Here is a 14638-nt window from a genome sequence, read left to right as displayed (position 1 = left end):
CAGAATTGCAAAAATACGTGGACCGAACACCCAAGGAAGCGAGGTTATCGCAGCGTGAGGTGGCGATGCTGGGGCGGGACCTGCCTCAGCCTGGGAAGGCCCGAGTTGCTGTTTCAGACTGTTACCTGGAAAGGACCAGGGAATGGAGAAGGGAAGGTTGGTCTTCCTCTGAGCTTCTCCGTAAAGTTTAATCTCTTACTTCCCTTTGCCCATGCTTGGACAACAGCTCTGTAAAATACTACACTTTTAAAAGGCCAAATTCCCTACCTTGTCTTGAACGATTTTGACACTCACTTGCCAGAAGGCAGTGTTAGGCCAAATGGGTTCTCATGGTTCCTTCCAGTTCCTAAGTGCTATAGCTTAATTTTTTTTTTTTTTTAATGTATAGTTTATTTTGAGAGAGAGAGAGAGAGCGAGAGAGAGAGAGAGCACATGTGCAAGTTAGGGAGGGGCACAGGGAAAGAGATTTAAGTTTCCTATTCCTACCCTGGTCCTAAAGCCATGGTTGCCTCTGAAGATTGTGTAAGAGAGGTATATACAGTTTTATTTCCTAGAGAAGCTTCTAGGGCTCCATTATACTCTAACAACTTCTCTCTTGAGTAGGCGGTGTTAACTAAATAGCACATTATCTTAGACTCCTCCTCTGCAGCTTTTTCCCTCCTAACTGAATATCTTGGGAGCAGCTGACATCATATCCCTCCTCCTGTAATACCACTCGTGTCCCACGTGTATAGCCGCGGTGTGTGTGGCTGTGAATGTGCTTTGTAACATGAAGGTATATGACCTGCTCCAAATGTAACAGTCTTTGTATAGATTATATATGAGACAGAAGTTGTGTTTTTCTTTAGAAAAATGACATCTTATGTCTGTTTCTGGTTTTTATTTATTTAAAAAATTTAATTTTTTTGTGTTTTCAATAGAAAACCTCTGTAGGTGAAGGCACTGAAATAAGAATGAGATACAAAATAAAAAGCTCAAGACAGAAGGTAGACAGTGAAGGGAGACTGAGTTCTTCCCTAACTCAACTGTGTACCTTCCTGTAATTAATGTATTCCAAGAGTACTACTGAGCATCTGTGTACCAGATGCGATGCTGGGCTAAAGATGTAGGATTGTAACACAGTGCTGAGGTCAAATGTTGCTCAGCCCCGAAGCCTGTGTTCTAAGTACAGTAGACATTGCATACAGAGTGTTCTACCCAGAGCAGGGCATGGGCACAGGGTCCAAAGAAAGCCTCCAAGAACAGGAGACTCTTAAAACTGATTTATTGAAATGAATGGGACTTGGAAATAAGGAGGGGGTTTCCAGAAGAGAAAATAACAGGTGCAGAGACATAAGAAAAAGAGAGCATGATTTGGAAAGAGATGGTGGAGGTTGTGGTAGAACATTGTGAATGTTGTTAATGCCACTGAGTTGTATGCTTAAAAATGGGTTAGGATGGCAGGTTTTATGTTGTATATTCTACCACAAAAAAATTAAATGGGCAAAAGTGTATGGAAGGCAGTTTATTTTACTTTTTGAGTTAATGCATTACTTACAATAAAAAGCATGTCTTTGTAGGAACCGCAGGTTGGAAGATGCAGTGACTGTGTTGGGCAGGAGATGGAGTTTGTGGGCTCCCGATTGTCAAGAGCATTGAGCTTTACTAGGAAGTGGGAAACCCTAGAAGGATTTAAGGCAAGGGAATACTATGGTCAGAGTCATACTTTACTTTAGAAGCTCACTCTGGTGGCAGGGTGGTGAATGGATTGGAGGGACAGACACCATCAGGGACCTTTAGGGGCAAGATTCTGAGCAAGAAATCATGAGAGATTGAATCAAGGCAGGAGCAGTGGGTTCAGAGGGGAGGCATGAAGTAGATGCCTGGTGGGGGGAGTGAGACAAAGCCATATCTCAGAGGTAAGAAGAAAAATCCCAGGAGGGCAGATGGGGAGGTGTCACAGGAGGGAAGATTCCAGGCCAAGGTTCAGTGCTGATGCCTTGGAGGTATCAAATAACATGACGATTGACAGCTGTCATTTTGAGGATGCAGAGGCGAGGCAGACACAGGTGGAAGGGGGTTGAAGAGACACGGGAAATGAGGGGACCCTGTGAGCCATGCTTCATGGAAGAGGAGAGAACACATGTAATACATGTAGCACATGGAAAAGTGGGGCAATAGCACGTCCTTACCGAACATCTAATATGTGCCCACTCTCAGTGTTCATCATCCTTTAAACTGTTCTTCCAGAAGCCTGGAGAGCTAGGTAGTAGTGCATGTTTTTAATATTCATTTGTTTGTTTATTGTAAAGTTTATTTATTTTGAGAGAGAGAGTGCGGGGGAGGGGCAGAGAGAGGGAGAGACAGAATCCAAAGCAGGCTCTGTGCTGTCAGCGAGGAGGCCAACACAGGGCTCGAACTCATGAACGGTGAGATCACGACCTGAGCCGAGATCAAGAGTTGGATGCTTAATTGACTGAGCTACCCAGGCACCCCATGTGTTGTTTTTAAAAGAGGTAATGGGTTTTTTTTTTGGGGGGGGGGGGGCTCAGTCTCCTAGGGCTGCCGTAACAAAGTGCCCCAAATTGAGTGACTTAAACAACAGAAATGTGTTCTGTCTCAGCTCTGGTGGCTAGACATCCAAAATGAAGGCGTCAGCAGGGCCATGCACCTTCTGTAGGGAAACCCTTCCTTGCCTCATCCTAGCTTCTGCTGGTTGCAGGCATTCCTTGACTTGCAGTTGTATCCCTCCAGTCCTCTTCCATGGCACATGGAGCTGTCTCTGCGTCTCTGTGTGCTCCGTACGTTTCCATGATGTTCTTTCTGGGTTTCTGTGTCTAAATTTCCTTCTTATAAGGACACCAGTCATTGGATTAGGGCCCACCCTAATTCACTGTGATCTCATCTTGACTATATTTGCTGAAACCTGTTTCCAAATAAGACATTTGCAGGTGCAGGGTCTTAGGAAATGGAATGTATCCGTTTGGGGGACACAAGTCAACCTACAGCCCATCTAATTTCAAAGTTCATGCTTATCTTCTTCTACTCTTTAGAAAAAAAATCCCTGCCCCTAGTTTCCTCATCTTATTCAATAAAGTATTTTGATGAAATGATCCAAAGTTTTTTTTCAGATCTGAAATTATGTGAAAATGGCTAAAAAGTTTTCAACTGACCGTCATAGAAACTCTTGAGGGGAAGCAGTTGGTCTTAATTGGGTAAAAGGTCAAAGCTGACCTGCAGGGAGGAGAGAACCACTGCGGTGGGTGCTCCGCTGTGGGGTAGGTTGGGATGCATCCATAGCACCCGAGCAGAAAGGTACTCACCCAACCCTTCATCATGGCTTAATTTTAATTGTAGGTTCAAAGTTTGTATTTAAAAAAAGGCCTTGCTTCCTTTCGTGGTTGAAATTTTGGGGAGTATGTGTCGAAGAGGTGGATATGCATCGGAAAGTAAAGAGAAACTTCATTTGAATCAATGTTTAACCAGGAAATCTGTTCAAATAAAGCATTAATAACATTTGCTCTGTTCTTGGTGCTTGTAGTATCGAGATGGAAAGATAAGGGTGTGACATCAGGGCTTTATAGTCTGGAACTAGAAACATGGTCAAGACTGGAATCTTTTTCCATTCTTCCCGTTCTTCCCTACCATGCGAGCACATCACACACATTTCCACTGAAGCTAAAGACCCGAGAGCTTCGTTTTCCTCAAATTACTAATGAGTTTTCAGGAATCTGGAGTGTTGCATTTCATCTCTTCTAAGAAACCGCAAATTCTAGGATGTACTGTTAATAGTATTTGTTCATTGGGGCGCCTGGGTGGCTCAGTCAGTTCAACGTCTGACTTTGGCTCAGGTCATGATCACATGGTTCATGAGTTCGAGCCCCGTGTTGGGGTCTCTGCTGTCAGTGCACACGCTGCTTGGGATCCTCTGTCCCCCTGTCTTTCTCTGTCCCTCTCCCCCCTTCTTTACAAAATAAACATTTAAAAAAATAGTATTTGTTCATTAAAGGGAAACATTGCTGCAAGTTAAAAGACGAAAAGGCAATGCTTTAATTTTACTTAAACATGTTATGCTTATTAACACTGTTTTTTATTTAATCAGACATATATGTTGACTGTAACACTCCTGTGCATAGTAGTTAACTAAACCAAGTTTCGGTTTTCCTGAAACATCTTCACATGCAGTAACTTACCAGAATTGCTTTTCAACTGGGAATAATCCGTGTCTTGCTTTATTTTCCTCACACAGGATGTCTGTGATGCAGACTTTCTTAAAAGAGAGGCCTGCGATTTTCTAAGTACGTGGCACCCATTTTGCAAATTTTGGAGCATATTTACAGGTGATAAACAACTTTGCCACAAGGACTGCCTAACTGGCTGGCTGTCAGTGCACTTCAAGTCCAAAGTTGTAAATGTAAAAGCAACAGTTGTGTCTTAGGATTGATGGGGCATCATCTTCCTGGTCTCTGTTCATCTTCCTTGTCACTCCCTTGGCAGTGGGCCTCTCACCTGGGCACCCAACAGTTTGCCTGTCAGTGGGCTGCAGGCTCTCCCTGCTACCTAACTCTCCAGGGGGGTGCCGGGGGAGACGGGTGGGCTGTTTGCACAACGAGAGGAATTGAGGAAGTGGCTAATGTAGAAACAACCAGATAGAACAAATTATCTCCAATTTTTGGTCATGTGGGCTCAGTGATGGTATCTGTGACTTTCAGCCTGGGATCCACATACGTTCGTGACCCTCAGTGAAGTGGAAGTCCCTGTGGAGAAGGCCCTGGCCAGGGTGCCTGGGTGGCTCAGTCGGTTAACTGTCCGACTTTGGCTCAGGTCATGATCTTGTGGTTCTTGGGTTTGAGCCCCGTGTAGGGCTCTGTGCTGACAGCTCGGAGCCTGGAGCTTGCTTCAAATTCTGTGTCTCCCTCTCTCTCTCTGCCCCTCCCCCTTCGCCACTCACACTCCATCTCTCTCAAAAATAGACACACATTAAAAAAAAAAAATTAAAAAATGAAGGACCCGGCCCTCTGCTTCCAGCATGCCCTTCATCCCTTCTGTCACCTGCTCTCTATCCTCCCCGCTGGTTGGAGTTTCCTTAAGAAAAAGTGTAGGTGAGGGGTGCCTGGGTGATGCAGTCGATATTAAGCATCTGACTTCAGCTCAGGTCATGATTTCACGGTTAGTGAGTTCGAGCCCCACATCAGGTTCTGCATTGACAGTGCAGAGCCTGCTTCGTATCTCCTGTCTCCCTCTCTCTCTGCCTCTCCCCAGCTTGCTCTCTCTCTCTCTCCTTCTCTCCCTCTCTCTCTCTCTCTCTCAAAAATAAATAAATAAATAAATAAATAAATAAATAAATAAATAAATAAGTGTAGGCGGAGGAGCAAGTGTTGAGAGTCAGAAAAACCTGCATTTTAATCTCACCTGTGATTCTGGGCAAATTACTAACCGCAGAGGGCCTCAGTTTCGTAGTGTGAATAAAAAGTACTCCTTTCATCACATGTTGGTTGTAAGATGCTTTTTCAAAAAGGAGGTAACATGAATCTCCCTGGTTGTATATTAGACCTCAATAAATATTAATCATATTTTGTCCCTCTTTACCATCTTTTAAAAACAGTTTTCCATCAGATTCTGAGGAAGGAACATTAAAATGAATGATTAAATAAGATTTTTTTGCATTACAGTTTTAAGTAACCTGTATGTTAAAATTTTGCCATTTCCCAACTTGCGTTGTGAATGAGAAGTTATTTTTTTCTCCCCAAAGGCAGACTCTGCCTCTACAATAAATATTGCACTCTTACTTAACATATGGGAAATTGGATAATATATAGAGAAACTTCTGAGGTGCCAGGTTTGGAGAAACCTTACATTTGGAACCAGAGATTGCTTTTGATCTAGTCTGCCAGGCTCTTTTCCTTCATACAGTCTTAATCATTGTTTCTAGAGATCTTACAAGTCAGATCTTCAGCCCCTACTCTTCATGTGTACTTTGGACATCAATGACTTTAAGCATATGCTTAAAAATTTTTTTTTAATTATTTTTTTGAGAGAGAGAGAATGAGCAGGGGAGGGATAGGAGGAGGGGCAGAGAGAGAGGGAGACACAGAATCTGAAGCAGGCTCCAGGCTCTGAGCTTTCAGCACAGAGTCTGAAGCGGGGCTCAAACCCACAAACCATGAGCTCATGACCTGAGCTGAAGTTAGACGCTTAAACAACTGAGCCACCCAGGCACTCCTAAGCATATATTTTCAAATCAAACCCTCTAGGTTCAAATCATAACTCCATGTATTCAGGTATGTTACCACAGGCAAGTTGCTTAACCTCCGTAAGCTTCGGTTTTGTCATCTGTAAATGGTAATCCGCACATCACAGAAGTGTTGTACTTCTATTTGGACCACTTAGTTCAGATTTGGATATACGTAGAATGAAATGCACTCTATGGGGGTGTGGTTGTAGCTTATTAATAATTTTCCTAAGTCATGACTGTACTGTTTTGCCAGTGATTTTGATATCTATGTTCTTCATTTTTCATTTTTCTCCGCTGAGTTGACTATCGCAAAACAAACCTCACTTTTTTTTTTTTAATGTTTATTTATTTTTGAGAGAGAGAGAGAGAGAGAGAGAGAGAGAGACAGAGTACAAGCAAGGGAGGGACAGAGAGAGGGAGACACAGAATCTGAAGCAGGCTCCAGGCTCTGGGCTGTCAGCACAGAGCCAGATGCGGGGCTCAAACTTATGAGCTGTGAGATCGTGACCTGCGCAGAAGCCAGAAGTTTTAACCCACTGAGCCACCCAGGGGCCCCCAAACCTCGCCTTCAAATTTTAAGGTTGATAATTTGCTGCCACCTAGAGGCTGATATGGAAAAAGCAGAACATGTAATTACTAAATTACTTAGATTGGGAATATAAAATCTCAAAGGTCATCTTGGAGGCCTTGAGGCCAACTGTGGACAACTCTATGACCCCCTTTTCTGAGATATTTAATTTCCCTGGTAGCCTAACTAAATGCTCGAATCGTATCAGAATCCCTCTAGATTCTTTTTGGAATTGGGCAGCTGTGCATAAACCACTGTTAGTACTTACATATTAAATTTTTCTTCTTAAGCAGATTTGCAAACTAGTATTTATTAAAAAGCATGAAAGAGGCTTTGTGTTTTAAGGCATGGTTTAGAGCCAGGGTGTTTTTTTTTTTTTTTTTTTTTTTTTTTTTGAGTCTTGTTCTAGTTGGAGATTTGAGAAGTCTGAGCAAAAACATTAAAAATAAAGAATGTTTACAATTAACTTTGTTACGGTTCGTACTGTATTGCCTTATATGATTGTTACCATGTAGTCCTCTTCTGTCTTCAGTCTCCTACTCTTCTGTCACATAATATGGTACAGGGGATAAATTTGCAAGCACACATGGACCCTCTTCAGTGATTTCTGACCGTACACGCCTTACCCACAGTTGGATTTGGCTGGAGTTGGCGTGTGAGGGTTCCAATGACAGACAGCAGGGGGTGGGCCCAGTAAGGCCTGTGTGCTAAAGTACCAGGTTGAATTTTGTCTTGAAAACAGCAGGGAACCACTAACGGACTGTAAGCTGGAAAGGGGGACATGGTCAGGTTTCTATCACAGGAATGTTACTTGGGCAGTCCGAAGACATTTTAGAGGGGGCCTGTAGAAGCAGTTACTCATTGAGCTTTTCCGTCTATGGACTGTACCTGTCACATATTGTCTGTGCATTAGAAGACTTATTCTCTGTTTGCAACTCTGGTTTTCGGTTTTTTGAATTGTTTTATTTGCAGTTTATGCCCTTAGCAGTTCTGTAAACACCGTTCCGGTGGGCACTGTTTTGGTACTGTTGTGCTAATGATTATTGCTGTTATAATTATTAAGTACCGTTAGCGGTTGATATGCAGCGGACCCTGCAACAGGTGTCTTTGTACCTTGTACACGATGTCCATACGTGCCGTGTCATTGATCCACATACTTCTCTTAGCTTTGCCATGGCGCTGGCTGCTTGTTGAACAGCGTGGTTATTCTCACCCCTTCCTTTTCCGCCTGCCTGTGAAGTCTGTCATCTGCTGCCTGGCATCTTGCTTTGGGCTGGATGCCACATTGCTGCTATGGCTGAACTAGCGCGTCTCAGAAATGGACGTGGGGGTGGTGTGGAACCATGATTGCTTTAATCCCCAGTGGCAGAAAGAGGCGAAGAGCAGGAGGAGGAGGAGACCTTTCTCTGGTTCCCTATGCAAAAACTCTGTTGCCAGAGGAGACTAAGAAAACCCAAACCTCTGTGACTAGGGTAAAACAAGTGAGGCCAGCGGCCCCCTGCCTTAGCTGTAAAATTCAAGAGGGCACCAAAATGCCCTGTGATCAAGACAGATAATGTTAATGCAATATTCAAAAAAATTAAAATGAAATGAAGATGAACAAAATACTAACCTTTAAAATTTTTTTTAACATTTATTTATTCTTGAGAGACAGAGAGAGACAGAGCATGAGCATGGGAGGGGCAGAGAGAGAGGGAGACACAGAATCTGAAGCAGGCTCCAGGCTCTGAGCTGCCAGCACAGAGCCCGATGCAGGGCTCGAACTCACAAACTGCGAGATCATGACCTGAGCTGAAGTCAGATGCCTAACCAACTGAGCCACCCAGGTGCCCCCCAACCTTTTAAATAAAGACAAGATCAGGGGGTACCTGGGTGGCTCAGTCGGTTAAGCATCTGACTCTTGGTTCAGCTCAGGTCATGATCCAGTGATTTGTGGGTTCAAGCCCTGTGTCAGGCTGTGTGCTGACAATGTGAAGCCTGCTTGGGATTCTCTCTCTCTCCCTGCCCCCATTTCTCTTTGCCTCTCCCCCTCTCTCCCTCTCCCTCCCACCCCAGAATAAATAATAAACTTAAAAAAAAGTTAAATGAAGACAAGATCAGAGGTGGCTCAGTCAGTTAAGTGTCTGACTTTTGATTTCTGCTCAGGTCACGATCTCACGGCTCGTCGATTAGAGCCCCACGCTGGGCTCTGTGCAAACAGTGGAGCCTGCTTGGGATTCTGTCTCCCTTTCTCTCTGCCCCTCCCCCCTCAAAATAAATAAATAAACTTTTAAAAAATGTTAAAAAAAAAAAAAAAGACAAGATGAGAAACAGTGCTGTGCAAAGCCATTTTGGAGCCTTGAGGTGGAAGGAAAAATCAGCAATACTTAGCCTACTTAAAATTTTGATATTTTGTGCATCATAGATTCTTTGAATTAACTTTGATATTTGAAAAATATTGCATGAAAATATTAAAATTATTTATATTGAGTTTTTTGGTGCCACCTTAAATTTTGCACCCGAAGTTTGGGGGCCTCGCTGACCTCACCCTAGCGTTGGGCATGGTTGGCTGGCAGAGAGACGGAAGGGTTGCTGAGGGTCAGATGCCTTCTTGGCCACTTGAGAAATACCAGATTCTTCCTGAAGGGACCACTGTGGTCGGCCCTCTTCCAGAGGAGTGAGTGTGGCCGTGTTGGTCTTAAATAACTTGGAAAGCTTTTATGTGAGTGTTGGTCATTTCTGCATACGTTAGGACTTTTTAAAGGTTATCTGGATGATATATATATATATATATTTTTAAAAGCTACAGGAAGGTGTTTCCTACCTCCACTAACAATGGAAAGAAATGTAATAAATTATTTTATTTTTTCTGGAATAAAATTTTTGTAGGCATTGAGTTTGTTCAGTTCATGACTGAGGTTAAGTTGCTGGATTTGATTAGCAGAGGAAATTAGAGACATTTACAAACCTCTTTCCTTGTTAGTGTAAATTAGTCTGATTTACTAGTTTAACATTTAAAGCCTTGGCAAGATCCCATTCTTGGCCTCTCAACTCTTCTCCTTTGCAGTAACTATATTGTGGAAACTAACAGAATCTGAGCGAATGCTGTATTTTTTAAATTCGCATTTTGGCAGAGTGCAATTTGGCGGTTTTTAGTGGTAGCTCAGACTTTCTTTTGTCCTGTACAGGGAGAGCCAGGTCATTTGAAGGTATAGAAAGTTGATGTGTGGATCCGGTCTAATTGGTTTTATTCTCACTGGGGCGGTAAAGAAGCCTAAGGGAGAATTTTACACAGCCTTCATACCTTACAGACCCTTTTTTTAAATCCCCAACAAGGTCTGCTGAGAACAGACCCAGTACCCGAGGAAGGGGAAGATGTTGCAGCCACGATCAGTGCCACAGAGACCCTATCAGAGGAGGAGCAACAAGAACTAAGAAGAGAACTTGCAAAGGTAAAGAAGCATTCCTTTCGGAACTTCCTGTTTTGCCCTTACAGTGTCATTTGTGTTTCTAAAGCACCAGGTAACAACGTGTCATTGGTTCCAGGGGAGAGAAAGCAACATGCATTTACTTTTCCTAGAGGTCTTGAGTGGGGGAGAAGAAATACAAGAGCATGGTATCAGTTTGTTTTTATAGGAAAAAGGGTCTATAATGGGTGAAGGGAGTCTGAGAAGTAGAGTGTGATGGAGGAAATGGATGAGAGGAGGAATAGTGGATACCGTCTCAGGGGCTGCACTAAGTCTGATACCCTTGGCTTTGCCCCTCCATCAGTGACTCTAGTCTTTCCTTTGCTGTGTTGTGGACATAGGCACTTTGAGCCCTCTTTCCTTCCCTCCCTTTCTCTTTTTCTTAAAATTAACCACTTGAAAGTGTACAATTCAGTGGCATTTAGCACATTCACATTGTTGTACAGCTATCACCTCTGTGTAGTTCCAGAACAATTTTATCACTCCCAGGGGAGACGCATACTCATTAAACTGGCGTCCTCAATCTCTCCTCCCTCATCCCCTGGCAACAATAGTCAGCTTCATGTCTTGTCTGTATGGATTTACTGATTCTGGATATTTTATTTAAATGGAATCATATAATATGTTACTTTGTGTATGTTTTTTAGGTTCACTTAGCGTAATGTTTTTTGAGGTTCATTCTTGTAGCACGTATTGGTACTTTACTATTTTTTATGGTTGAATAATATTCCATTTTACGTGTCTTCCACATTTTGTTTCTCTCTTTGTATGTTGATGGACATTTGTGTGGTTTCCACATTTTTATAATTGTAGGCACTGAGCTGGGAACATTTGTATAAAAGTACTTGTTTGAATACCTGTTTTTAGTTCCTTTGGAGCTTTATCTAGAAGTGGGATTGCTGCATCAGATGATAATTCCACGTTTAACTTTTTTGGGGAACTGCCAAACTACTCACAGCAGGGGCACCATTTTACATCCCAATCAGCTATTTCTCTACATCTTTGCCAATATTTGTTATTTTCTGTCTTTCTGAGTGTAAAGTGGTCTCATTGTGCTTTTGATTTGTATTTCCCTAATGACTAATGATACTGAGCATTCGTGAGCTTATTAGCCACTTGTACACCTTCTTTGGAGAAATATCTATTCAAATTCTTTGCCCAGTTTTTCTTTTAATTGTCTGTTTTGTTGTTGAGATATTGAGCTCTTTATATATTCTGGATATTAGACCCTTACCAGGTATATTTTCTCCTGTATGTTTTTTCACTTTCTTCACAGTGTCTTGATGCTCATAAGGTTTAAATTTTGGTGGAATCTGGAGCGACTGGGTGGTTCAGTCGGTTAAGCGTCCGACTTCGGCTCAGGTCATGATCTTGTGGTTAATGAATTCGAGCCCTGCATCGGGCTCTGTGCTGACGGCTCTGAGCCTGGAGCCTGCTTCAGATTCTATATCTCCCTCTTTCTCTCTGCCCCTCCCCTGCTCACTTTCTCTCAAAAATAAACATTAAAAAAATTTAAATTTTGATAAAATCTAATTTTTCTTTAGTTGCTTTTGCTCTTGGTGTTATATCTAAGAACCCGTTTTGAAAGTTCAGATCATGAAGATTTACCCCTATGTTTTTTTCTCAGACTTTTAGCTCTTATATTTAAGCCTTTGATCTATTTCTTCTTTTTTTTTAATTTTTTAAACATTTATTCATTTTTGAGAGACAAAGTGTGACCAGGCAATGGGCAGAGAGAGAGGGAGACACAGAATCTGAAACAGGCTCCAGGCTCTGAGCTGTCAGCACAGAGCCCAACACAGGGCTCAAACTCACGGACCACAAGATCATGACCTGAGCTGAAGTCAGATGCTTAACTGACTGAGCCACCCAGGGGCCCCAACAAATGATAGTTTTCAGTTTGGAAAGGTTTTACATCAGAGTCACTGCCTGAGATAGTTGTAGACATTTAAATAAAATAGGGATAAAAAAATCCCCTCTCTTATTTTTTGGGTTCATTTTAGAGATGTAATTTGCATGCCATCAAATTCTACCTCTTTGGTTTATGTGTATTCACAAGGTTGTACAGTTATCACCACTATTTAATTCAAAACATTTCATCACCCAAAAAAGACACCCTGCTCTATTAGCAGTCACTCCCAGCCTACCCTTTGTCTCCAACCCTTGGCAACCACTGGTCTATTTTGTATTTTTATAGATTTGCCCCAGTCTAGGCATTGCATACAAGTGGGGTCAGACAATGTGTGGTCTTTTGGAACTGGCTTGTAGTATTTTTTCAAAGTTCATCCATGTTGTAAGACATATTCGTACGCCATTCGTTTTCCTGGCTAAATAATATTCCATTTTATAGCTATCTGCCATGTTTTGGTTATCCATTCTTCAGTTGTTGGAGATTTAGGTTGTTTTCACTTTTTGCCTGCTAAGAATAATGCCACTGTGAATACTTGTGTACAGGTGTTTTGTGCAGTTGTATGCTTTCAGTTTTCCTTCTATATACCTAGGAGTGGGATTCCTGGGTCCTATGATAACTCTTCTGTTCAGCTTTTTGAGGAACCACCAGAGCGTTTTACTGCCAAACTGCACCATTATCTTCTCCTTAGTAATATATGAGGGCTCCAATTTCTCTACATCCTTGCCAACCAACACTTGTTATCTTTTTTATTATAGTCATCCTAGTGGGGGTGAAGTAGGATCTCATTTGAATTTCTCACTAATGAATGGTATTGAGCATTTTCTCATATGATTATTGGTCATTTGTATATTTTCTTTGGTGAAATGTCTATTTAAAGCCTTTGTCCATTTTTAATTAGATTATTTGTCCTTATTATTGAGTTGTGTGTTCTGTGTTATGGATACTAGATCCTTATCAGATATATTCTTTGTGCTTTAAGGGCCATTCTTTTTTATATATGTATTTTTCCCTTTTTGAAATATGTATATTTTATATACATAGTATGTAATACATAATATATATGTTGAATTAAGGAATTGTAGCCGTGATGTGTTGAGCCAGGCATGTTGGTAGCACAATCTAACCGACAAAGGTAGGGAATACACTGGGTCATGTATTGTTCAGTAAGATTTATAGTGGTCTTTCTTGCCAGCTGTCATTAGGGGAAGTGAAAACTTCAGACAAGTGTCGGGGTAGAGTATGTATCTTTTAAGTCAGTTCTTTGGAGCATCTGAAAATTCGGAGCTGGGATAGAGAAGGAGGTATTGGAAAGCTAATAGTGTGCAATGAGAATTAACCAGTAAACTGAGAAGTAGAAGCTGAAAACCTGGGTTGAAATTCTGGTTCCTGCGTTATTAGTTTGATGACCTAGGGCAAATTATTTAATTTACTTGATTTTGAACCTCGTTCATTCATTGTTGCCTTTTTCTTTCCATATTCCACTTACAAATGACTTCTAAAACTGGCGCAGAATGAGAAGCACAGAGGATTACCTTTGTTCTGGACCTATCTTCTAATAATGCCATCTTCAGAACTATGTTTTATTTGTTTTGGTAGCCACATCACATTTGATTTATCCTTCTCTCCTTTTGTCAAGTACTGTTTTTCTTCACATTGTGTTCTTTAAAGATTTAATCAGCAGTGAAAACAGTTTAATAGCACTACATGTTGTTTTTTAAAGTCCATGCTGTCTTTGAAATCATAGAAGTGTGAGGTCAAGGCTGAGAATATGGTTTTGCAACAAGCCAAGAGAAGCATCTTTCTAAGGGGTTGAATATTAATGACTATCTCACTTTTTCAGCTTCCTGGGACAAAAGGTCTCTCCCACATGAGGTCTGTTTCTTTCTGTGGGTCTGCCTCTTTCCCTCTGTTTTTCTGGCTCAGCTTGTTGGCCTACTCTATAAGTCTTTTACTGTCCTTCATAGCTTCTGCATAGAGTTTTTGGCCTCATCAAGTATATTTAGGCTTCCATTTCTCATAATCTCACTGTGCCCTACCTGTACTTCAGGGCTTCTTTATCTAAGTCTTCCCAGCTTCTTCTCCCAATGTTATCTCAGTTTCTCAAGCTGGATTTCTGAATGAGAGAGACTGGAGTATCTCTTTTTACATCAGGCACATCACTCACTGATTGGTGGCCACTTGATGGGTTGGCTGTCCTTTGTTAGGGGTCCACCTCTAACTGCCCAGTTAAGGCTGGTCAGTCAGTGTCAAGGGGTCCACACTGGACTTCTGTGGGGCTCTCCAGGGGAGATAGTTTGATTTGTTTATGTCTGTGGCTTTGGCAGGCCCTGGGACGGACATTTCCAGATAAAGTCACATGAAATATATGGGAAGGTTGGCTTTCAGTTTGGCTTGGCTATGCACGTTTTGGTGGAGAGTAGAGATAGGTTTCATTTGGTACACAAATAGGAGTTTTGGGGGCTTTCTACTAGAACTGGCAAGCCGGAAATGCAGACCAG

At 41.9% G+C, this 14638-nt stretch overlaps 1 protein-coding gene across 9 annotated transcripts in view; it reads left to right on the top strand.

Moving 5' to 3' along the window:
• Window positions 1-14638, top strand: part of TPD52 (tumor protein D52) — a 108432-nt gene that overhangs the window by 76238 nt on the left and 17556 nt on the right. For 5 of the 9 annotated variants that reach the window (XM_042923448.1, XM_042923447.1, XM_042923446.1 and 2 more), the window contains one exon: window positions 10098-10213. In XM_042923448.1, the coding sequence (XP_042779382.1) occupies window positions 10098-10213 (116 nt within the window). Of the gene's footprint in view, window positions 1-4228; window positions 4320-10097; window positions 10214-14638 lie in introns of all 9 variants that reach the window. The other 4 variants (XM_042923441.1, XM_042923439.1, XM_042923443.1 and 1 more) reach the window with 2 other exon arrangements.

The sequence above is a fragment of the Panthera leo genome, chromosome F2, assembly GCF_018350215.1.
Source record: "Panthera leo isolate Ple1 chromosome F2, P.leo_Ple1_pat1.1, whole genome shotgun sequence".
Classification (NCBI taxonomy): domain Eukaryota; kingdom Metazoa; phylum Chordata; class Mammalia; order Carnivora; family Felidae; genus Panthera; species Panthera leo.
This window is presented reverse-complemented; position numbering and strand designations above follow the sequence as displayed.